This window comes from Branchiostoma floridae, chromosome 10 (assembly GCF_000003815.2).
Source record: "Branchiostoma floridae strain S238N-H82 chromosome 10, Bfl_VNyyK, whole genome shotgun sequence".
Classification (NCBI taxonomy): Eukaryota; Metazoa; Chordata; class Leptocardii; order Amphioxiformes; family Branchiostomatidae; genus Branchiostoma; species Branchiostoma floridae.
Window position 1 is genome coordinate 2,536,965 of NC_049988.1, and position 23,265 is coordinate 2,560,229.

Consider the following 23,265-nt stretch of genomic DNA (forward strand, 5'->3'; position numbering starts at 1 on the left):
AGTTGTGTACAATAATTCTCATATATCCTGTGAATATCTTATTTCCACGGTAAACTTAGCTGGCTGATTGCATGCATTCATGACCTGCTGTGATTTTAACGTTATACCCACCTTAGTTAACGGGTCTTCAGATAAGAGATACAAAACATAAGAATTATTTATGTGACAGGTAAACTTCTCCGAAGTATGGGCCTTCCGACAGCATATCAGTTTACGGAAAAGACAATTCTTTGTTTCCATCAGTATTAATTTTTTTTTTTTTTTAAATGACTCAACATAATACACACAATACACTTTGGTACAGTAACATATCAACCAACATAATCTACTTGCATTTACATAACAACATTTCGCTTGTTTTATCTACGTAACATGACATAGCATACAGATCGTGTGACACCTACTTTCAGTGTTCTAAGATGAAGAATATGTGCCACAAACTGCCACTTTCCATGGCTCTATAGAGTCTAAAATTGTCTGATCAGTAGATAGCTGCTAGAAATGCAACAATGCTCAGAGTAACATATAAAGTGATCAACAAATGCGAAAGTATTCAAACTGCAGGAAATCTACACTGAATGTAAATCAAATTGCAGGCATATAGTTTCGCAGTTGGCGTTTTTTAGCAAAAAAAAAAATCATACCTGCAGAGTAATAAACACATGTACAAGAGTATATATCTTAGCTTGTGTGTCATATTAGGTACTTATCCATGTCTTCTTTACTCCATACTTAATAAAAACTAGATCGTGAGCTGATTGAGGGCAGTATGGGAGACCGGAAAAAACTAGAATGATATCTGGCCCGTTTAATGATTGTAAGATTTAACATCAATATAGTAGTGCAGGTTATAATAAAATATGCCAATATGCATACAAATAAGAAAGCATTAATATAAGATTTTAAATCCTATTGCAATACCAGGATGGCAAAAATTTCCGAAAAGACAGAATACCAGTAAAACGCGTGAGTAAAAAAAATCCTGTCTGCTTCGTTTGGGAACCTGATAAATAACATAATCATACTGTATTGATATCCTCCCCCTATGATAAAAAAAAGCTGTGCTATTGGTCACCTGTAAACAATAGTCGCATCACCATACAGCAGTTGATATCAAAAGTCTGCTTAATGCCGAAAAGCGCAAGGAGTGCTGCGCTTTTATTCCCCTTTAAGATATGGCAGAGAAATGCGTGCCACAGAGCAATGAGAAGCTTGTACTATGTAAGTCTTACCAGGTAAGGTGCTCTTTAAATCTTGCCAGGCACCAGCAGCCCTGTCATACACATATACAAGATAATGGTCTTCCTCTTTCTCGAAGTCGCTATTGTAAGACAACAGTATGTGCAGCTGGTTATCCAGTGCGAAAAGACTGAGATAAAGATCCATCACGTTGTGACTTGGGAACAGCGACCTTGGCCAGCCTTGTAGTTTCTGCCAACAGTCGGACTTTGTGTCATACAACATTGTCTTAGTGAAGTCATGATCTGTGCAGAAAACCTCGGTTCCTATGGCAACGGCTGTGCAGACTTCATCCATGATGATCGGTGGGGTGCGCTTCATCCACTGGTCCTGGCCTGGGTTGTAGCGATGCACTTCCGTGCTTGTGAGGAAATATAAGTGTGGCCCGCAAGACACTACCGAAAAGAAGTATGCAGTATCGTCTAGTTGCAACTGTGAGCACTCCTGCCACCGGTCTGTGTGCTGGTTGTACTTTCGCATCCACGCCAATCCAGTGCCATGTCGATCAGCAATAATGTAATACAAAATCCGATCCATTTCAAGCAGGAGCTGGTAGCAGGACTTCAAACTATCTCCCGGTCCCCTAGACATTGTGAACCTACTTACATGTTCCCACACATTCTCTGCATGGTAGTACCTAAACAGGGACAGTACGTTCTTGTTCTTTAATTCCTTAGTATCCAGGATGTAAATATCATTATCACTGGTGACTGTCATGGCCCTGGTAAGGGGCGAGGTATCAGGTAGTTCGTCATACCCACAGCTGATGTACTTTCCTTCCTGTGGATTCATGAACAGGATCTCATTGGAACTAGAGAAAGATAAAATACATCGGAAACTGTCAATACATCTGGACTACCAAACATTATCTTTAGGGTCTTGGCTAAAACCAAAGGAAGAAAATATATATGCTTTTATTTGTAACATTTAACACCATTGAGAGTTGCTTTAGGTCAGTCAAATTAGGTGCAGATTATATTTGCCAGTCTGATACGTAGGAAATGTGTACTGCAGGACCATAAAATATGGCATTGGCGAGGCAAGGCAAGTTAAACGAAGTATAAGACATATGGACCCACCCCACATCCACATTGGACAGCAGAACCATTTCCATGGTTATACCAAGTCTCGGCACCGGGTTAAATTTCCTCTTCCGTATCAAATTCCTGATGACATCACAACTCTCTGGATCCTCCCTGACTAGTGGATGTTCCGAGATGGCTTTTGTGAGGTCTGAGGTCAGCCGGTTGAAGCGGATGTAAGGGAGGATGTTAGGTAGGTGGTGCAGTCTGTAGGATACAGGGAAGAGAAGGATATGACGTAATTTTAGGACATGTAGACAATTTGGGGATATTGAAACAGGCAAAAAACGTCTGCGGACACATGCAATTAAGTAGGCACAAGATTGACAGACACCCAAACCAGGACAACACTAACCTGCCCTCCCTGCTGTGCTGCACCCATCTCACCACAGCCTCCCACACTGTTATCTCTTCTGTAACATTCAGCTCATCATGGCTGATGATCTCAGTCAGCTGATGCACACTCAGGCTGAAGAAGTCGTCGCTAAAGGAAAACTATGAAAATACAGAGTACATGCAAATACATAACACTGTGAAAAAAATTGTCAATTGCGTCTTTAACATAACCATTGTAAGATTGGAAATTATGGACGATATACCGAAAAGTGAGTGAGGGAGTGTTGTTGAAACTAGACAGTTAACAATACAGAGTAGGTTATGTTCCTTAAGAGTGTTCTGTGTATAGCTATGAAGATCACAGAATTTGAATTGATATACGACATCCTATTGACAACAGTTTCTTTCATTATGAAGGAAGATAAATTTGAATTCAATTTTCTCTAGTTAAATACGTTCTAGGACATTTTTCTAGAAATTTTAACCACTGCTTAAAATGTAGCTCCTCCTGGAAACTTTCAGGGTGATTACAATACAAAATATTATATTACATTACCTCAGCAAAGTTTCTATCGATCCACTGCAAACATTTCCTTATGACAATGTCAATACAGAAGGCATCGGCAAAATTATATAGGTCTACACAGTTAGCGCGCTCCACGTTCATGGCCATGTAGCTGCTGCAGGTGTCTCTCACATAGTCCAGTTGGAGGAGGTCGGCTGCCTGGTACAGGGGCTGCACTTTGTCCAGGGACACATGGAGGGTTCCCGAGTAGATGTAACTCAGAATCTCCTTAAATATGCCTGCATCCAAACCCTAAACAATGATGGTTCAAACATATATAGCAAGAAGTTATATTACAAATTGTATCTTACATTCTCTTCTATAAAAGTATGCATAAAAGCAAGGATTAATATAGACACACCTCAAATATCAATCCATATTTGAACCATTCCGGAATGGAATGCCCTGCCCGGCACAGTGGTCATTGCTCACACCGATAAGTACTTCCGTGCTAGGCAGGACGGCTGCCCGCCCTAATCTGGGACCCCCCCCCCCCCCCCATTCGTTGCCCTTGCGGGCTGTTTGGCAGGAGCACATATAAAAGAAAGTACCTTTTTTTTGGTTTTGGTAAAAATGAGTTCCCCCCATTTTGCACCTTACATGTTCTCTATGACGCGTATGTAGTAGTTTTGAAAGTTCCCTACGTTACTCTATTCTAAACAAACATCACGTCGCCCATACCTGTAACACAACTGTCTTCTGTCGACTTTCCACCATACCGCTGGTAAACATGGCCCTGAAGTAGGGGCTGGCCGCAGACAGAACAAGTCGATGGCAGGGAAACTGCTGGTTCCCGACCTCAAAGACGACATCCTGAAATGCCCTCTCCTTCTGTAAATCTCCTACAGCTCCAAGAAACCCGTGTAGATAGCTCTCGTTTTGGTAGGAACGAGTACGAATTGTGCTGTCGTTGCGTTCTGTCTCTGTGGCAGCCATGATGCGTATGGTCTCATTCCTGTATTACTCCGAGTTTATTCCAAAGAGTCCGTGCCCCCCAAAAATGACTAGGTGTCAAAAGTTTGTGTTTAGGTGGTTGATAAATCCCCTTTTATCGCCTCCACCTGATATGTGAAGGATTTGAGATTAAAGCTTGTGTATTACTGCCATTTATACTATGTAGGGACGTTTCATTATGCGAGCGATGGTCGGACGTGTACATTTCTTTGTCCTAAGTGCTGCGGCCAGGCCTACGGCCGCTCAAACTTGCGTCTAGTGTATATTGGGTACTTGCAGTTTAAAATTGGATAATTGTCGTAAAAGCGAGGCAGCACCATCCGACAATCAACTCAAGGAGCATCTTCTCAGCCTCGGATTATGGAAACTACAATCCAGAGCCCGAAGGCAGGTGGTGGTTTCAAACGTAGTATTCCGTCCATTGCAGGTAACAGAGCTTTATTATTCAAATGCGAGTCATCCTTTTCGATTCGGGGCATACTACTCTACACACATGCAAATTAGGAGCATTCCTTAAATTGGTTGAGAGCCGTGATGATATGCTTACAGCAAAACCGATCACCCCAACTTCTTATTTCACACGTTCCTCTCAATCCATCACTCAAATGCACATTGACACTTCCTAGTCTCCTTCTAATGAACGTTAACTCACTTAGGTATAAGACCGATTAACTACACACAGTTTTTTTGGTCAACTTCCCCAGAATTGTTGCTGTGACAAAAAGATAGCGTGTATAAAATATAGCATTACCGACTCCGTAGTGTCTTTACCAAGATATACAGTAACCGTAAACAGACGTGGTAGGACGTCCCGTTCGGGTGGAGGAGTTACAATGTACATTTATTTCCTAATGTACGAACGGTTATTCTTGCTTAAAAAAACTACCCTCTGTATCTGACCGTATTGTGTGTGCGTGTGTGTGTGTGTGTGTGTGTGCGCGTGTGTGTGTGTATGTGTGTGTGTGTGTGTGCGCGCGTATGTATGTCATTGCGTATACAGAAACCAAATCTGATTTAAACATGTGTCGATGAACGCAATGCTACTGTTTATCATCTAATTAGGCCCCCTTTCCTATAGACGGCGATCGCGCTGCGCTCTTACTGTGACCTAAATAGAATGTACGATACCTTCGCTTTCACACTGGGTATATTATACAAAACGTAAAATTGTGACTGAGAAGGCAAAAAAAAACACACGAAATGTAGAAAAATTCGTTCCTAGTGGACCTAGTGTCAGTTACCAGGGCTAGCCCTTAATAATAGCCTCCGGCTAGCCGGGCAACCCTGTCTGTATATCTGTACGATTCGTGCGAAGACTGCTTATGAAGAAAATGTACGCACCCCATACGGACTTAAAATATAACGTTACACTCATGAACGGTTCTACACACTTGAAGGTTATAAACCACTCACACAGGGACGTCCCTCGATAAGAAAATTGAGGACCTGTGTTTGAGGTCAGCCAGGTCTCGAGCGAGTTGTATAACCACTTATCTGAAAGGGTCCCTCCCTGCGTGAGGTTTTCATAACCTTAAATTGCACATGTGTAGAACCGGGTGTGTATTTTAAGTCTGTGTGAGGTCAGTACATTTTATTCATAAACCGTCTTTCGCACAAAACGTACCTCATAGCTTTGTGTCAGTTTAAGGTACGTGTGCATGCGCACAGTACGGCCCATTACGTGAACAACAAGGACCTCCTACAAACATGTAATGCACGCAGGTGTAGTCATGTTTACAGCTGAATGGCCACAGCTGGGGCAATTTCTGTCGTTAGGCTAACGTCACATTTCCACAACAGGGCAGTTGGGGCAGTTGGGGCAGTTCGGGGGGAACGAAAAGTGCGATATAAAAAGACAACAAAAAACACAAAATAGATTTTAAAAAGATGATAACAGTCTGCCTTGTATATATTCATGAATATAACTTAAATTTTTCGTTCCCAAAACAAGCCTGACCGAGGAACTGTTACGTCGGCCTTACTGAGGTTATTGAAGCGTGTTAACAGCGCCTCTGATCGTAAGCTTCTTGCAATCCGTACTCTGCATAGAGAGCCAATCCAAAAACAGATAGCAAACATTGTAGGAAATAACAAAGGTAAAAGAATTAATGAAAACATGGGTTAATGAATGTATATTTTTGTCTTACTTTTAGGTAAATTTTACGCGAAAGAAGCAAACATGTCAATACGATTTGTCATACCCCCTTTCCACTAGGACGGCGTTCTCTCCGCGCTCTCTCTGCGACCTAAAATTTGACATATCGCTCAACGAATTGTCTAGGATAGAAAGGATTTTTCTACACTTTGTGTGTTTTGTCGTCATTTCAATCCCACGTTTACGTTTTGTATGATATTTCATGTGTGTATGTGAATGATAAACATATCCTATTTAGGGCACAGTGACTGAGTGAGAGCGCAGCGCGATCGCCGTGTAGTAGTGGGAAGGGGGCCTTGCGGATTTAAAGCGACAGGCACTTATGTGAGTGGACCTTTGCGCATTGTTCTTGACTGGTGTTACAGCTAGAACCCGAACTTAAGTTCTATACTCTAGATCTAGTGACGCTATCATTAATCCCCGGACTACACACGCTGTTTTTTCCCACTAGACGGCGATCCCGATGCGCTCTCACTGCGACCTAAATAGGATAGGTGTAACCTTTGATTTCATGCTGGGTATATCATGCAGCATGTAAAAGTGTGACTGAGAAGACAGCAAAACACACAAAGTGTAACAAGATTCGCTTCTCTGCTATACGATTCGTTGAGCGATGTGTCAAATTTAGGTCACAGACAGAGAGAGTGCGGTGATAGCGCCATCTTAGTACAAAAGGGGTATTACTGATCCTCCTACCGCCTTGGGATATAACAATGTAACACATATACAGGACACATCTATTGTTTTTTTGCCGTCTTCACCTTTCTTGAAAAGTACGGGTTGTTGTTCAACCACTTCTGCCATACTCCTCAAAACTCTCTATGATTGGTCTAACCACTAATTGGCATGCTCTCATTGGTTGAAGTGATAATACTAATTGTGATGGATTGCCAGGGTCGGTCTTTTTCGCGCCGATGTTTTCGTTGTACGGGTGTTCCACAATTTGCTCTTGAGTTGTTCATTTCTTTGAGACAACTGTCCGAGCAGTTCATCTAAAAACGGTATGTTAACATCTTTCATACATTTTTATTTTAAAGTTACACGATGCGCTAGATGATAATAAATCCGGTTGAATTCAGAAGCTCTAAGGTGAATATAAATGAGGGTGCCTTATCTGCCAGACATGCTTCAAGAGTTTTGCACCATGTCGGTCTCATTGTTCAAAATTCGAGCGTCAGTCATTCCAAGCCTGATGCGTGCGCGACATTTAGATTTTTCGTCATTTTTTGTGCCAGTCACGGTACTGTAAAAGGATGCTGCATTAGGTTATCCTTTATTAAGATCGCGCGTACCACGGTACTCGACGTTTGAAACCCTGTCCTGCATTTCCGAAAACAATGGCAGCACTGTGTTTTCTAAAAAGGTTGACCTACTTTATGGATATTTCGGGGGTAACTTTCTCTTGCCCTAGCCTGGGTACCATCCGGATAGTAGTTCGCTTTTATGTTCGCTTCTTTACGGAGAAGCAACTGTATAAATAATGCATAATGCATGCCAGAGCTAGAAGCGACTGTACATAGTATACAATAAACGCCGGAGCGAACTCGTACTTTCCGGATGGTACCCAGGCTACTTTTGTCCACCACTAAAGAAAAATAATGAAGTTTGATAATTTATTCCATACTTCTCACTTTGCCTTTAATACGTCTTTGACTTCCTAAACAACACTGAAACAAGTTTAGTGCAGACAAAAAACATTGTTCTGTTCACATTGACGTTTCACCCCCCCCCCCCCTCGGCGGTGGATTATGTGTATGTTTCTGTATAAGGACGTAAATTAGAACCTCGTTGTTTGTTATTTATTCCGTGACTAGTTTCCGACCTGTATCTCCGTATACATGTATAACCAATGTAAGGCGCACTGGGCGCTGTTTTCACAAATACTTTGACCTACTTAAGGGACAAACATAAAGAATATGTCCGTTTAAAACGGCAAGGTGTTGGTTCCAACTAAAGGAGATGAAATCTTTGTCATTCTTCATTTAGACTACACCTAGTTAAGGTTCTATATTCTTTCATATCGTATCATATATTTCCAGACGTGATGGCGACGTTTTGTTTACTAAAAGGGTTGACCTACTTAGACAATATGCAAAAGTTGACTTTCTTTCGCCTACCAATATATTAGTCCGTTCCTTTTTTTCATTCCTTTTACGAAGAAGAGAAATCCTTTACTAAAGGAAGTAACCCTGCACGTGATGGTTATTCATTTTCATATAACGCCGTTACCTATGATTTTACTATGATGCGTAATTTCGGTGCCACAGTCCCAACGTCTAAAGAAATACCCACAACGTGCTACAGATTCAGCAACAAACGCTTACAGGACGGTTGGCTCCTCTTTACAATGTCACCTAGCAGATCCATTGGGGACTATAGTATTGGATTGTTGTCAGTGTAGCATCTAAAACGCTCCCCTTGTGACTATTTTTCCCACCTGTATCTCCGGATACATGTATAAGGCCCCCTTTTCACACTAGACTGCGCTCTCACTGCGACCTAAATAGGACATGTGTAACATTCGCTTTCACACTGGATATACCATACAAAACGTAAAAGTGTGACTGAGAAGACAACAAAACACACAAAGTTTAAAAAGATAGTTTCTTTTCTATACAAGCGATATGTCAAATTTCAGGTCGCATAGACAGCGCAGTGAAAGTGCCGTCCTAGTGGAAAGGGTACCAAGGTAAGGCGCACTGGGCGCTGTTTACACAAATAGCTTACCCTAAATAAGGGACAAACTTAAAGAATACGTTTAAGACAATCATGTCATGCTTACCACCTAAGAAGAAGAATGGAATCTAACATACCGATATTCCTTTCTTCCTACGAAATATAATTACTTTGCAAACTTTGATCCTAAATGATAAAAAAATCCGACTAGATTCAAGATTGTATAGTCGCATTGTGCCCTTTGGGGTGAATGACGTCAGTTTATGATTTTCTATTATATATTCCGTCTGCAGTCTTCTTGAAAAGAACCCTTTTGACGTTCAACCACTTCTGCTATACACATTAACTTATGATCTCATCTGAACACCCATTTAGTATTTTCTCTCATTGGTCGAACCAATAATTGATATTCTATCATAGGTTGAACTGATAATTGTCATTGACAGCCGAGGTCAGTCTATTTATGCCGACACACACTGCAAGACAGGTGAGTCACTTTTAAATCTCAAGCCTCCGTTTCTTTGAGATTTTTTTTTGGCTGTTCACCGACAAACCGTATGCAAATATTCATTTGAATTAGTATGTGATATTTCAGTAGCACAAGGCGATAAATTATGTCAGATTAAGTTGAATTCAGACGTCTCCACTTGTAAAATCAGTCCTGCCCGTCCTGCCCCGTGCTACGTTGGTCGGTTTGTACTTTCTATGTTTCCGCTCACGGTACTATAGAAGAAGGTTTCATTGTCTCGTCGTCATGCTTTATTTATACTGCACCCTAAACAGGTGCTAGTATTCTGAAACCTCTTTACTCTATTTGCAAATATAATGGCGTCGCTGTGTTTTCTAAAAAGGTTGACCTACTTATAGAGAATATCTCAGTCTACGGTGGATGAGTACGCAACAGGACGGACTGTACGCTTTTCCTTCCCCTCGCGACGATCTATAAAATAATTCTGCACTGCATCATTTTGGTATCCTAAACAGATCATATTTAGTTGGATTTATGTTAGTATAAAAACAACTATGACCTACACATGTTACATACATATATAAAACTCTTAGGAGAGCCATGTTGACATTTGCTTTTATACGAAGTCGTGCCGTATAATACACCTCTCATACAGATGACGATCGTTTTGTATCAGCTTTAGGTACGCAGACATACGTACGAAAACTTAAGACATTTAGACAGATATAATATAGACATTTCTCCTCCGATTTTTGTTCTTGCTGGCTGTTTGAGTTGGTATCCAGTATTCTAGATACAGAGACTTTGTCAGTAACCCGTTCAACCACTTCTGCTACTTTATTAGGCCCGACCCGTGTAGGATACAGGTGTTCAGATTGTACTATCAATGACGTTAGATAACGTCCTTAGGACCAATGTATTAGAATGGTGTCAGCGTAGCTTTAAATGTGCAGCCCAGTAAGTATTCCACACCTGTATCTGCAGATACATTTAGAAGAATAAGGGTGCTGATTCACAAAAAGCGTTACCTATATAAGGGGACAGAATTAAAGCATAGATTTAGGAAGAAGAGAAGGTCTTGGATGCTATTAAAGACGGTACTGGAGTTTAAAGCTCCGTTTTTCCGTTGTTCTCACAGCTTTTTTTAGCGATTTTGTCCTTCACAATCTGTCAATCAATATTGCCGTGACCACTTTGTTTGTATTGTAACTTAGCAACAAGCCCTGTGGCACAGATGACGTCAGTAAGCTGACAGGCTCGTTGTTTGCTTGTTCGCCGTAAACAGCCTGCGAACTAAAAGTTGATAGCACCGTTCTGCTTTGCTACTACAAGAATCAAATATATTGAAACTGGACCATTCTCCTAAAAACCGGCTAGATAGTGTTTAATTTCTATAGAAAAAGATACACTTTTTAAAGCAAGAAGTTGTGAATCATCTTAGATGTCCTGTCGTCATCAAATTGACTTAGATATTCCTGTAATATTTGACGTCAATGAGGATTTTTATAGCTTTGAATTTTTGCGTGAAGGGGGAGTGTGATGTTCTTAAGCCGGTTTAGCGCCTTGAAGAACCAATCGTTCACTGCCAGTGCAATGACAATGTGTGCAAGTACAAATGTACACGGTACTAGGAAAATATTTCCTGGCTTCTTTCGCGCCAATATTTCAATCACTTTTTAATGCCTCGTCATAAGTCTGGCATCTTAAAACAAATACTGCGCTCGGCTGACATTTCGGCGAACTCCAAATGGGCATTTTCGGCCAAAGTAATGTCTGTTGATTACTATAGGCTTCGGGCGACTTCTAACAGCTCGTCCGTTGGAATTTAAATATCCGTGCGATGTCAGTTGTGCGCAAAAAAAAGCAGGGAAGATAATTTTTGAACTTTCCTGTGTGGGACACAGAGCCCCGTCAATTCTGTGACGGAGCAGATTTGTTAAGAAAAAAAAAAACGGGGGAAACTCGGTCGATTTTTAAATCTAAGTGAGCTCCAATTGATCTACAAATTGGCGGACATTTGCTTGAATTGTGACGCCGGGTATTTCAAAAGGGCAACAACCCCTTCTAGAATAGTTGGCGAGCGACAACAGTCGGGACTTTAATCCGTGTACTCTAGATGTAGAGACACTTTACAGCCGCTAGGCAGTGCAGATTACACATACCCTCTGATAACGATCTACCAAACGCACTGGGATAGAATGATTGGATAACTAGAGTTCCTCGAACACACATCTTCGCCAAATAAACATTCTTTATCGAAGGTCGTTGTTTTTGAATGATTAATGTATGTAATTATGGCTATAATGGGCCGGATAAGCACCAAATACAGCTTAATACGAGATGTTAATATAGCAAAGCTGGATGTAAGGTCTTTAGTTAGACTAGGTTAGGCTAGGTCTTTAGTTTTATATAAGATTTCACTCTACAAAATGTACATTGCAGTCTTCTCGTAAAAAAAGAAATAATAAACAAACTTTGAGTGACTGGCCTATATATTAGATAATAGGTCATCTAAGGGTTACCTAAGGGTCATACGTAAGGATTGTTACGGCCCCGCCTTGGTGAATGTTTGTGTCCATCTCATGAAAATAGTAAGTAAAGTTTTGCAATCGCGAGTTAAGTCAGAGGTATTTTACACAGTCTACCTGGCCTGGCTATCACGTCAGGCTACTCAGATCCCCCATTCATAGCCCCGCAAAGACAAAATAGCTGATTGACAGGCATAGTAATTGCTAATCTCCAAGTATTAGTATATTCATAAGCCTTACTTAGATCCTCCTCTACAACCTAGCACAAACCGAGACAAGATACGATACCACCCGCGTTCTATGACCGCACTCGTACAACCCGGAAGTATATGATATTGTCGTAATCGGTTCCACGGAAACCCCCATGCAGTGTGAAATCGAGGCCAAAATCAGGCAAAAAGAGCCAGTTTGAAGGCCAACTTTGACTCTTCAAATCTCATCCCGAAATAGTATTTATATCATTAAGCGTACTGTATGCGATCGAACAACTCATGAGGATTACGTTGGCACCTTTGACAGCCTGATTTGGCCCACCGCGATGTTTTAATCTTTTTTTTACGTGACCATGTCTTATGCCTCAAACGGGCAGGCGTGTAACACCCTGCCATGGCATGACGATTAGTTCTGCTCCACTTTTGATTTGTCTGTGCTAAGACCCGGACACTGAGGGCAGGGGGTTAATTTGGTGTGACTGGCCCTTGTCAGGGAAAGGAGATCAGGCTTCTGCTTCTGTCTGAAGGGCTTGAATGATAAATGAAGATTAATGGTCCACACATTAGTGCTGGACTAGGGTGACAATGGTGCCAGTGTCATGTTGCACTGCACACCACTTTTGTAAGGGATGTGGTTCTCTCCATGATAAGAATCCCAAAGTAATTATATTAAGTAGATCGCAATTTACATAATTAGCATCTCATTATGTTGATAATCACCCTAAGTACCTACCTACCAAAAGCAAAGAATATCCATCAATCCCCTCTGCAGTTATCCTTTTTAAAAGTTACAAACTATAAGACCCACTGCAGTTCCAAACAAGCTGCTAGGGGACCCAAAATTACACCATTCACTCCTAGTCCCAACAGCTATCCACCACTTAAAAATCATGAACATGGCACTTCTGGAAAATTTAGGCGCAAGCTTTGACGCTCACTTGCAGTACCAAAACAAGTCGCTAGGAGGCCCATTATCGAACTTGACCTTCCTTTCTGTGTCCCCTACCTATCAACAAAATATCATTAGCATCCATGTAGAACATCTCGAGTTATCGTGTTAACAGACAAACGCAATTACATACAAAGCCAGCTACAGCACCATAGGTAAAAGCTAGCTAAACCATTCTCGCACATGACAATCCTTTACACAACCGCTACACACCTGCCAAATATCGTAGAAATCGCCCAGCTGCATTTTGAGTTATGCTTCTCGAAACAAACCTCGAAAAAATACAAAGGTCACTGCTGTACCGTAGGAAAACGCCAGGTAAACCATTTTCAAACTAGGCATGCCTTTCGACAACCGCTACACACCTACAAAAAATCAAAAAGTTCCATCCACAATTTCTCGACTTATATGCTGTTGACCTACATACAGACCCAAGTAAGCAATCTTATAATCTTCGCTGGCGAAGATAATGAGAGGACAGATCTTTTGTTTCTCTTGCCGCATGTAGGCTTCGCAGAAAGGACCCTCTGACTGCTGCATTCGCCTCTTTTGTTTGAACCGGTTTTTCTTCATGAGATGCTCAAATCGGACTGCGGGCCACTTTTCATCGAGCGAATTCCTAATACCAGTAACAAACGTAACACTAGAAAGGCCGGTATTTGCTTAGGAGCAAATTCAGCTATTTTCACTCCGCTCTCCCTCTTTATGCAAACATGGACTCTTCCAAAATTGAATTTGAAAAAAATGAATAACATGAGAGAATGACCCGGAACTACGATGCTACTATACTATTAGTACGTAGTACTGTATGGTAATCAAACTTTTATTTCGTCAACACAACACGCACACAACATGCTAGTGTTTCACACATTAATAAAGAAGGCACCGTGTTACTTCAAGAAAAAAAGTTTTTATTTCACAAACGGAAATTGTGTTGTATTTTTTTCTACAGATGCAACACGTTATGCGACCCTAAACGTTGGTATTACGTATCCACAGCAGACAATAGCGTGGCTTACCTGCTTATTTACACAAGGCAAGGGCAGCTTAGTTACTGCACTTATTCAAGGTTGTCACAAGCATAACTAATCTTCATACAAGCAGACCTCTCCAAACAAACTGTACTACATTTTTAACTCTTTATCAAGATATGCTTATTAGCCGTTTTTAGCGAAGCGCATTAAAACAAAATCCAATTGGATATGATGCAATATGGCAGCCCTCAATGACATTATCAGTACAAATACATATAAAGTTAATGCACATTGTATTTAGACAAAAGGATCACATTCTATCTTTATACTTAGAGGTAATCAGCTAATACATAATATTGATGAACAAAGCTAATTAGCCACTGTATGTTTGCACGACGTCTGTTCTATATATCTCAATGTTTTGTATGCTTTTTGTCTAAAAAAGGATGCAGCAATTGCAGTAATTATACGTCTGTTATAACCTTAAAGTCCCATTTATTTTCCACATAAACTAATCAGTTTATGACTATTTAATTGTTCTGATAAACTGTTTTTAGTACAGTACAGTGCATTATTAAATTACACAGCATATACCATGGTGTGGTGTCTCAAATAACCTAATCATACACCAAGCTGGTAGATATATGTGGAGAAGGAGACCTCAGCCAACCGTTCACACTTACGCCACATCTTCAGAAAAGACGCTGGAGCCGCATGTTCCCCGTTTAGGAACTTTATTCGAACCGACGTCACACAACAGACATGTTTCGCCGTGTGGCTTCCTCAGTGTTATGGGCTCATACATCAAGATGGTGTTTCTGTCACAGTTTCATTATGTATGTGGGAACACTTCTTGCACTTGACTTTGCTATCCTCTCCTTTGTGTCAGTTGGTGCCACCTTTGTAGCCAGTTGACTATTGTGTTCTCTGACAGGCCAGACTTCGTGGAATTAGTCGAGTTCGAGCACCCGACCAATACGTACAGAATTTAGCACTGTCAAATTGACACCTTCTATCAAGGCACAACCTCACCGGTCTGCACAACAGTTGGTGTTTCATCTTCCTCCAGTAGAATACAATAATTATATTTCAGCCATACCATAGGTATGGTGAAATATATTGTATTCGTAATGTTTCTTTCTCCTGTCAAATCTTCCGAACACGGTATCTCCGTTGTTCCTCAACCGAATGACTTGAAATTTGGCACAAGGGCAGAGTGGGCCAATACCCTCGGGCGTTTTTTTATTTTTTCCATATCTGTCTCTTAAATGATTTTATTAAGGTTTTTTGGTCATCTTAAGACCAAAACTGTATATTTGGGCCCCCTGTACCCTGGTATTATAACCGAATGAGCTGAAATTTGGCACAGATGTGCCTTGATAAGTCCCCCATATAGATTCAATATCAGTTTTGGTGTACAGTACAACAAAATGCTTATTTTTGCGATTTTTTGACCAATTTTTCACCAAAAAAGGACACTTTTGGCCCCTGTACCCTGGTATTACAACCAAATGAGCTGAAATTTGACAGAGATGTGCATTGATAATGCCCCCATATAAATTTAAGAACACTTTTGGTGTACAGTACAACAAAATGCTTATTTTTGCGATTTTTTGACCAATTTTTGACCAAAAAAGGACACTTTTGGCTCCTGTACCTTGGTATTGCAACCGAATGAGCTGAAATTTGACACAGATGTGCCTTGATAATCCCTTCATATAAATTCAATAACACTTTTGGTGTACAGTGCAACAAAATGCTTATTTTTGCGATTTTTGGCCAATTTTTGACCAAAAAAGGACACTTTTGGCTCCTGTACCCTGGTATTACAATTAAATGACCTGAAATTTGGTATAGATAGGCATTAGATACTTGGTAACAAGATTCAAGTAAAATTTTTGACATAAACAACTTTAAAATGATTAATTTTGGCACTTTTCTGAGGGGAAATTTGTTTTCTTTTGGCCTCCTGACGTGACCTTCCGTGACCCCGCACAGAGCCACACCTGTGCGCGTCAGCCGGAGAGTTAATTGAATCAAAGACCTAGCCAATCAGCGAAGAGGAGGCCAAAGGCTAATTAATATTCATAAGCGGGGCCTCATGATCCCGTATATAGCAGTGTTCCCACCAGGGGGAGCAAAGCCCGCCTAAGGCTCTCGCATTTTAGACTATTCAGAAGGCTTTATATTGTATCAGTTCTTAGGGGCATATCTATGATAATCGCAGCAGTCACTTAACTTCTCTTCAGGAGTTTAGCGTAACACTGTTTCAGGTAAAACCGTCAAAGGCAACTAAAAACAAACTTTAACGTTACTGAGTTCAACAGTACTTATAACTTGTTATCCGAAGTTGAAACGCTAGCGATGGTATTTTCGCTGCGCTGTTAGCTCCGTGCGACTGTTGTTGACGGTCTTATAACGGTATATTTTGCACCCCTGTACCCTGGTATGAGTAACATTTGGTATAGATAGGCATAAGATAGTTGGTAAAATGATCCAAGTAAAATTTTTGGCATAAAGTACTGTAAAAGGCTTAATTACAGCACTTTTTTTAGGGGAAATTGGTTTTCTTTCGTTCTTCATGCCGTGACCTTTCGGACGTTCACCCCACAGAGCCGGCATCTGCACCTGCGTCTAGCCGGCAGGAAAAGTTAATTCAATTAATGGTTCAGCCAATCAGCGAAGAGGAAAGCGAAGGCTAATTAATATTCATAAGCGGGACCACACAATACGTTAACTTGAAGACTCAGGCCGTACAGACTTCTCGCCAGGATTTTTTCAAAGCGTCGGACAGGGGTCCGGGGGCCGCCGAATGTCCCTGGCGGGGTCCAGGGGCAGGGCCACTGTGGGGGGGACCCAGGTGGGCGAAGCCCCCCCGGAAGCTCTTGCCTTTTAGGCTATTGAGAAGGCTTCTTTTATCAGTTTTTTTAGGGCCATATCTACGATAATCGTAGCAGTCACTTACTTCTCTTCAGCAGTTTGACTTTAAAATATTTCGGGTCAAAGCTTCAAAGACAACTAAAACCTCATAAACAACAAACTTTACTTAGCTCAACAGTATACAAAAATATTGTACGGGTTGCCATCCTTAGTTGAAGCGCTTATTTATAGCGCTAGTATCTTCGCTGCGCCGTTAGCCGCCGTGCGACTTTTGTTGACGGTCTGATATCCCTACGTCGCCGCCTCGCTGATATTCCCACGGACATGTTTAAAAAAAATACCCAGCAAAAAACGCTGTTCTGCGTCAAATTCTATTCTATAAAACTCAGTGTTACAGTCTAAATATTTTGTAGAAGCACCGCTGTAGGAAAGAAGGTCCAAGCAATGTAAAACATCACGTAGCATGAAGTTCGCTGTCAACTGGCACACAGCACATGACTGTTTGAAACTCTAAGTCTAATCAACAGCCGTGTTTGATTGATAGCCGGCGGTCCTATGGTGAAGTCGGCGAAAGGTGCGTTAGTTAGAAAATCTGCGTTTAGTTTTGATACGTAATTATAAGTTAGACAGTGGCGAGAATGATTATTTTCTCATCAATATTTCTCTTCAGAATTATTTGAACTTAATTGTACTTCTAAACTATTGGCTTACCTGTGCAATGTTTATATGATTAATGATCAGTGTACTGAAATCATGTGTAACGTATGGCTCCTAGTCAATAGATCAGCATTTTCTCTATAGTGACCACCTGTCTATAGTGGCCACATTTCCTAGTGCTGTTGTTGTTTTGCATAAACTTTGAACATTTAAATTGTAAGTAACTTTAAACTGCCAGAGTTTCAGCCCAATAAAACACTCTCAGTGCCAGGGTATGAACAGACTGACCAGACAGACGAAAATAAATCCTCGAACAAGGTTCAATCGTATCTTCCGGGTCTGGCAGGAAGTTGTTAAACTAAAATAAGAATAGGCTCGATGGTTGATTGCATACAAAGTAAAACAGTTTAACAGTTTTACAGCTTGAAGAAAACAAACGCTCCTACAGTACCTGCACCTGCTTGATAATTATTAAATCGTATGCCCTACTTGAATAAAAAAAGTTCATTGCAATAATAAATGTACCCACATCACAAGGAGCTTATACTTTTTTAAACTTACACCTAGTTATCGTACTGAAAATTGTTAATGACATTACATGAAGTCATTCAACAATTTTCAGTCATGATGAAAATTTTCTGAATGGAAGGTGTGATTATTGTCATTTTTTGAAAAATAGAAGCAAGCTCTGTTTTTACCTGGAGTCAATTCACAATACCAGTCCACTTTGGGGGATAATGTACTGTTAAGAGGATGTTCCATTTTTGCGCAGGGGTGATTTGGAACAGTCCAATGTTGCGTGGGAAGGGGTATGGCTGAAATATGCTGTATTTGCTCTTAAGCAAATGTCGGCCTTTCTAGTTAGTATTTCCTTTGTGTAATTTCATGTTCTGCCACCCAGAGTAAAAGGAAGATCCTTTTTGTTTGTTGATTAGGAAAAAAAGCCACACCTGATTACATATATTCTTGTAAAACCAACATCAATGCACAATTCACAACATAGTGTAACGTTAGTACTTGTAGATTTGCCCCTGAAGATCTGTACTATTATATACTATGGAAAAGAACTACTGTACACTTTTCACAGATAATAAACAACAGTACTGTCTCAGTCACTGCAAAGCGCAACAATATTCCATGCGTGCGCCTGCTCCTCTCCCACCGCGGCATTCTGCACGCCTAGTATCGCTTAACCCGACACTCTAAACGTGGGTAAATCAAACAAAAACTACACAATATCGACGACAAGCTACCCAAATTTGTTACTGCGTTTGTGTATTGTTGCCAATTTATAAACAGTACAAATTTTCACGTACTTTCAACGGACTTCTTCCCGGCGACATGTACATGTATGTACTCCCAGCCGCTAAGTAGATGAAAGACCCTTCCCCATTGGCTGTATCCGAGCTGACCAATCAGGTCATCGCTTCTGCTAAGTGTCGGGCGCATATTGGTTCCCCTCCTAAATTCAATTAGCCACGATGCAAAGCTGCGTCACGCGCGCGGGAACGTCAATGACCATATATGGTGCAACGGATGCACGGGGGGAACGTGACCATATATGGCGACACGCGCGAAATCCGGAGAACCTCGGTGAAAATATACGTAGATACCCCGCCAAATTGGCTTTTAAATCATTTTGAAGTGATTTTTGGCCAAAAATAATACCGGGGTCCTTTTGATAAGTATCTCACACAGTATCATACCAAATTTCAGGCCATCCGGACTTAATACCTGGGCACGGGAGGCAGGAATGTGCAGTATGGTCAGAAAATAACCTAAAAACATCGGATTCCATAAAATCATTGTAAAGGTATCTATCAAAAAACTTTGATTTGGTGACAATAGCGCTGAGAACAATGCCCTCACACCGTGTCATTATTCGTCGTTCATGAATTTGATAACAGCAGATATTCGAACAACACCCGCATTCGCCGGACGACGTTTGCGACGCGTGTTCATGAATATTAATTATTAGAGCAAGCAGGGGTGACGACGTGCACGGCCGCCACCTGGTCCTACAGGTGGCGGGAAGGTAATTACGTCATTTACCATATATGGTGAGACGCTCAGAGGCGGTGAAGACGAAAACGCAGATGAAAAAACCCGCCAACTTGGCTTATAAATCATTTTGAAGTGATTTTTAGCCAAAAATGATAACGGGGTCCTTTTAGCAAATATCTCATGCACTACCATACCAAATTTCGGGTCCCTAGGACTTAATACCTGGTCACGGGAGGCACAAGTATAAAGTTTGGTCAAATTATCACCTACAAACATCCATAAAATCATTTTAAAAGTATCTATCAAAAAACAGAAAAAAACGTCCGAGGGTATTGGCCCAAAGTACACTTGTGCAAAATTTCAGGTCATTCGGTCCAAGAACGACGGAGAGGAATCACTTTAAAGGTCGTGACAGGAGAAAGAAAGAAAGAAGAAACGGTACGAAAACAATATTTTCACTCGAAGCGTACCTACGGTACGCGGAGTGAAAATAATAACATAAACAAATTCTTTATGATTTAAGCCAACTCCTACAGGGTACCTGTATGTAGAATTTGTTGCCGGAGATTTTCATTTCTTTGAGTTCGTTATAAGGTTAAGTCACACTACAAGGGCGCGAAAGCATTTGCATACAGCAGTTTTTAACGTACGGAGTGGCAAATATTGACACAAATTGATGGATTCCTTTTATTTTTCACACTGAATTTGGGATTAATACTTCAATACTCTAGAGACACTTTCGCTTGCAGCCAGATTAAAGTAAACATTTAAACCACTTAACGATCTACGTACCTCCCCCTGAGACAGATACAGGACACATCTTTTTTGTTTTATGTCGAAGGCAGCCATTCATTTGATAAATAGATCCCTAAGGGCACAAGAATGTGTCACATAGTGAGGTATGTTACGTCTGAATGTGTTTATGTTCTAGCTACGACTTGGGCATTTTGTAAGCATTAAGCGCCCTCTGTGATATTTGTTGTCACAGGTTCTAGTTTTTAATGGAGCCCTAAATTCCATATGTTATTTTTTGTATTAGATCGACTTGGTAATACCAACATCTGAAGCAAAAACTAAAGTGTAGTAGAGCCACTTTTCGAGCACGCTTAAGTGACACTGACTTAATTTTATGGATGGCATCCTCTGGAGACCCGAAAGCTAATGCGGTTAAAAAATGATGGCCAAGCAAAAGAAACTGCTACTAAACCACAGGCCTAACATTCAGTTTATTCTTTCCCAGGCTCTGGTTTGTCTTATGTTCACCTGTAAGAAGACTGTAAGAGACGATAATGTTTTGTTGCCATACTTGTCAAATAGGGAAAAATTACTTGACCATGTGCCCCTTTTACACTAGGGAGCAGATATTCTGGTAAGCATAATTCTGATAGAACAGTGATTCTATCTGGTCACATGTGGCCACGATTTTTTTTAGAAGAACTGAAGAAAAGTAACGCAGATGACATCATCTATAAAATCAGGTCGGTTTAACCTAATCAAAAAGAGTATGGGCTTTGGTGGTTCAATGACTTTAGTCACTATGGCTTCACCTGGGACAATTACTGTGTAATTGAGGTCACCCGGGTTAGCGCCAAATGGCCAAAAGAATGTCGGCTACATGATTTTTTTTTCTTGTGTAGAAAAATTCCTAACTTGTTTTCGTTTTCCTGCAGGTGAACAGAATGGATCCCCGCTCGGCGGCGGTCTGTTTGGCCCTCGTCCTGATGTTAGTGGCGGGCCCAGCGAAAGGAGGTAGGGAATTTTTTTTACAGTTAGCGGTGTAATATATTCCAAATCGGGGACTCCTTTATGCCGTACGATAATTATGTACTAGTCAGAATTGCCCTGATGAAGGTGACAAAAAGTCACCGAAACGTTGGTGAAAATAAAGTAATGGCAAATCTATATCTCTTTATTAAGTGACTTACCAATCTGGTGAAACTGCTCACATATAGTTCTATTTCAATTGCAGTTTGGTTGGAGGTGTTCGCTACTGAAGAAGGTGTGGGACAGACAGTCATGGATGCCTGGAATGCTGCGGCCGGTGCAGAAGTTCGTCACTACAAGTGTTCCATTGTGGAGCAGTGGAGTTCGCTCACTATCAGTCGGGTTCGTGTAAAAAAAGATTTTAAAGACCATCCAAGTATAATTTGGTCTTGATTTTTGTGTTTTCCTTCTTTCGTTGTTTCTTTTTTTTTTATTTTAGCAAATGACAATGTATGATTTGAATATCTTATGATTTTTCTTTATTATTAATAATTTGTAATATATTCCTGCTTAATAAAGAAACGTCATTATATACTTTCAATTCATGCCATGAGTTATTTTTTCCGATGTGATTATGTATTATTTAAAGATTTAATGAATGAATGAAGACCTTTATTGCACATTTTTTGCTCTACTGGGCTAAGTACAGGTCACATGGAAACAATCATAAACATGTAAACAATGGGGAACAATCAATACGATCAAGAGTCTCAATCATGCATCTGCCCTCCCCTGCATGTTTTCCTTTTCTGTGTATTGATTTTTTGAAATTAATTGATAAATGCGAATAATTTAATTAATCATTTAACCCTCAAGCACCCGACATTTTTTTGCGACTAAAATGACCGAGTGGGGTCCAAACGGACCCCAAAATGTTTTGTTCATAAAATCTTAATTCCAATTCCTATCGGTGATCATTGTACATACATTGCTTCGTCAATGTAAGAGGAATATTTTGAAGTTTTACTAATTCCAGCCTATCATCATAATTTATGCAAAAGATCAGAAGGACCAGTTTTGCACTAAACCTATTCTGACCAGAGAGGGGAATTTTCAGGCCCTCAGCAACTTGTATGGCGTATAACTCATGAACGGCTAGAGCTAAAGCTACGAAACTTCGTAATATATCACAAAATATTGTTAGCAAAAATTTATAGTCAATAAAGTAAGTTTATAATTTTTTGGGGTTGCCATGGCAACGGAATTATGACAGGCATATTTTTGCCAAAATTCGCAAATTTCGATTTAAACAAGATTTTCTTGGTAATCTACACTTGTTTTCTAACAATAATTAAATTCTATGAAATTCATGATTTAAAATTTATAAGTGATGCTAATTTCTTGACGTCATTGGTCGAAATCCAACATGGCCCCCCTTATAATTATAAGCTAAATGACGTCATAATGCCGTCATATTATATGGTGATGACACAAAAGTTTTTGTGTGGATTTAGTTTTGCATGTTTATCAATCTCTGAAGTTTAGTGGTCATACGATAAGTAGTTCAGGAGTTAGTCTCAAAAGTTTTTTTTTTTAATTGCACATTTTTGCTGGGGTGCGTTTGGACCACAGACGGACTGAACACAGATTTTCTTTATAGTTTCCAGAGTATTGTACCAATCTTCGTAAAAACGTAGGAGAAGGTACAGCAGATATTGACTGACAAATTCAAGGAAGGAGTTTTTCTATAGATCAAAAATGTTCAAATGACACAAAGTTTGCGCCTGGGGTCCAAATGGACCCCAATCGGGTGTTTGAGGGTTATGAACTTGATTCCTCTGGATGCTCAGCTTGTTCCTTATATGGCATGCGTAGGAGACA

The 23,265-nt window shown here is 40.5% G+C and overlaps 2 protein-coding genes across 4 annotated transcripts in view; one reads left to right on the forward strand and one right to left on the reverse strand.

The window, feature by feature from the left end:
- Positions 1 to 268: 268 nt before the first annotated feature.
- LOC118423863 (kelch repeat and BTB domain-containing protein 12-like) lies at positions 269 to 4,342 on the reverse strand. 2 transcript variants are annotated; one of them, XM_035832156.1, is made up of 5 exons: positions 3,904 to 4,342; positions 3,214 to 3,474; positions 2,677 to 2,816; positions 2,319 to 2,528; positions 269 to 2,050 (listed from the first exon to the last, which is right to left on the reverse strand). In XM_035832156.1, exons 1-5 carry the CDS (start codon positions 4,156 to 4,158, stop codon positions 1,159 to 1,161), a joined length of 1,758 nt encoding a protein of 585 aa, XP_035688049.1. In that variant the 5' UTR covers positions 4,159 to 4,342; the 3' UTR covers positions 269 to 1,158. The 2 variants fall into 2 exon arrangements, with proteins under 2 accessions (XP_035688049.1, XP_035688050.1); XM_035832157.1 differs by having other exon boundaries at positions 1,784 to 2,019.
- Positions 4,343 to 7,226: 2,884 nt separating this feature from the next.
- The window catches only part of LOC118423862, a 33,427-nt gene continuing 17,388 nt past the window's right edge, over positions 7,227 to 23,265 (forward strand). The window contains exons 1-4 of one of the 2 annotated variants that reach the window (XM_035832154.1): positions 7,240 to 7,332; positions 9,428 to 9,494; positions 21,351 to 21,429; positions 21,650 to 21,786. In XM_035832154.1, coding sequence (XP_035688047.1) covers positions 9,471 to 9,494; positions 21,351 to 21,429; positions 21,650 to 21,786 — 240 coding nt within the window. In that variant the 5' untranslated portion in view covers positions 7,240 to 7,332; positions 9,428 to 9,470. Of the gene's footprint in view, positions 7,333 to 9,427; positions 9,495 to 21,350; positions 21,430 to 21,649; positions 21,787 to 23,265 lie in introns of both variants that reach the window. The other variant, XM_035832155.1, reaches the window with a different exon arrangement.

What these genes read in the sequence shown, in the direction of transcription:
- LOC118423863 (XM_035832156.1), bottom strand. Translation starts at nt 4,158, where the DNA reads ATGGCTGCCACAGAGACAGAACGCAACGACAGCACAATTCGTACTCGT. An exon ending in CAGCACAGCAGGGAGGGCAG is followed by an intron (nt 2,529 to 2,676) that starts GTTAGTGTTGTC and finishes TGTATCCTACAG; the next exon opens with ACTGCACCACCTACCTAACA. An exon ending in CTGTCCAATGTGGATGTGGG is followed by an intron (nt 2,051 to 2,318) that starts GTGGGTCCATAT and finishes ATCTTTCTCTAG; the next exon opens with TTCCAATGAGATCCTGTTCA.